The 1,916-nt window shown below is 55.1% G+C and overlaps 1 protein-coding gene across 1 annotated transcript in view; it reads left to right on the plus strand.

Moving 5' to 3' along the window:
• Nucleotides 1–1,859, plus strand: part of EMH_0062310 (uncharacterized protein) — a gene marked incomplete at both ends in the record, with an annotated part of 2,519 nt that extends 660 nt beyond the window's left edge. The window contains 2 exons of the mRNA XM_013498020.1: nucleotides 980–1,509; nucleotides 1,668–1,859. Of these exons, the coding sequence (XP_013353474.1) occupies nucleotides 980–1,509; nucleotides 1,668–1,859 (722 nt within the window). The remainder of the gene's footprint in view (nucleotides 1–979; nucleotides 1,510–1,667) is intronic.
• Nucleotides 1,860–1,916: the final 57 nt, after the last annotated feature.

Genomic DNA, 1,916 nt, shown 5'->3' on the forward strand with positions numbered 1-1,916 from the left:
CACGAAGCTTCTCTCTCTTCCTGGGTGTTGAGGTGCTGGGTACAGCAGCAAGGGGGGTTGCTGCGGCGACGGCGCTGCGTCACATGAGCTCCAGCACCCCTTGCTGCAGCCGCTGCTGCAACGCAACTCCCGATATACATTTCTCCCCAGGCCCTCTTTTTATGTATGTACTAACAGTGTAGACGCTTGTTAACACTTACCTAGCCTGCAGTAGCCAAGGTGTACACACGAATAAGTATGTGTACAAATGTATACCGAGCGGGCAACACTTGCTGTAGATACACTGGAATAAAAAAACTGTTTATATTGGTGGATGCAGCATTCTCAAGCCTCAATAACTAAACCGAAGCTCCTACTCCTAGTCGGCAGACACCCGAAATGTATGAGGGGTGTGTTAGAGGGTTATTGAGGGTTTCGGCCTCGGGGATAAACGTTATGAAACTGGAGCTAACGGATTAGTGTTTATGTTTCAGGGTCTAGGGTTTAGGGTTTAGGGTTTAGGGTTTAGGGTTTATGGCTCTAACGATGCTTGTTTTAACTATCGATGTGGGCCTCGCTCGTTGGGGCCCCACAGCCTGGCCTAAGTATGTGCAAGTTTTCGTTTCTGGAGTTTCATTTCACAATATAATTTTTACTATTTTTATTTTATTAAATTAGTTTTTAGTTCATTTGATTCATCTTTGGCGGCATTACATATCCAGTGTCGATACACCCCGCTAATGAGGTTCGGGGCTCTGTAGGGCCCTTGGCTGTCTATCTGCCTTCCTTTCTTTGTTTATTTCACCTGCTCCATATTTTATATGTTTTGCAACAAAGCATTTTACTTGTAAGCGGGCTGTTATCTTCAGCCCCATAGGGGCCCCCCAGCCCAAGAACTCTCCTGGGTGCTGCTGCACAGGGGGCCCCCAGTACCCTCCGGCCTCGAGGGCCCCCTTCCTTGCTGTCCGCCTGGCCTGGGGCATCCGGAGTGTATGAACAGACATGACGGAGGCTGGGGCCCTCGCGCAGAGGCTGCATGCAGCAGCGGATGGGTTCAGGCTGGGGAAGGGACACAGCGAAGGCCTTCTTGCCTGGCTGGGGCCCCTTCTGCCGGCTCTAGGTCACCCCGAGGCCCCTGCAGTGCAGCAGAAAAAGCTAGGCAGCAAGGCAGCTGCTGCGCGGGAGCAGGAGCAGCAGCAGCTGCTGCACCAGCAGCAGCAGGAGCTCCCCAAGCAGAGACAGCAACTGCAGCAACTACTCAAAGGATACGCTGCAGCCTCTCCAGCCTGCATCGAGCTGCTGCAGCTGCTGGATGCATGCAATGAGCGGCTGCTGCAGAAGGCAGCAGAGGTGGGCCGGGCGGGCCAGCGTGGTTTGCCTGAGGGTATAAGTCCTGCTGCAGCGCGCATACAGCAGCAGCAGCAGCAGAAGCAGCAGCTGCTGCTGAAGGGCGCAGATGAAACCGAAGAAGCAGCTCGGGCAGCTCAAGCTGCTGCACTTATTGCAAGTGCTATTATCAAGGAAGAAGCTGTAGACACTCTTCCTGCTGCTGCAGCAACACGGAGCCGACTTGCTGCTGCAGTTGTTGCTCCATCGAGGCTGCTGTCACTTAGCTCATTGCTGCTGCCTCTCCCTGCTGCAGCAGGCAGCGGGAAGCAGCATGCTTTGCTGCAGTTGTGCATCTGTAGGCTGCTAGCTGCTGCTGCTACATTTTCCTCAGCAGCAGCATGGCGCATAGCCTCAGCAGCACAGGGTGCAACCGCAGCAGCAGCAGCAGCAGCGGCAGCAGCAGCGGAGTCTCTTCATGGGGCCAGCGGTGGAGCAGGAGACAAGGTGGTGCAGCAGCATCCCCTTCAGCAGGCCCTCATCCTCCTGTGTGAGGGTCCCTGCCAGCGTCTTCTGCAGCGCAGCAGCAGCAGCAGCAGCAGCAGCAGCAG

This window comes from Eimeria mitis, genomic scaffold (genome assembly GCF_000499745.2).
Source record: "Eimeria mitis Houghton genomic scaffold, Emh_scaff3113, whole genome shotgun sequence".
NCBI classification, from domain to species: Eukaryota; Apicomplexa; class Conoidasida; order Eucoccidiorida; family Eimeriidae; genus Eimeria; species Eimeria mitis.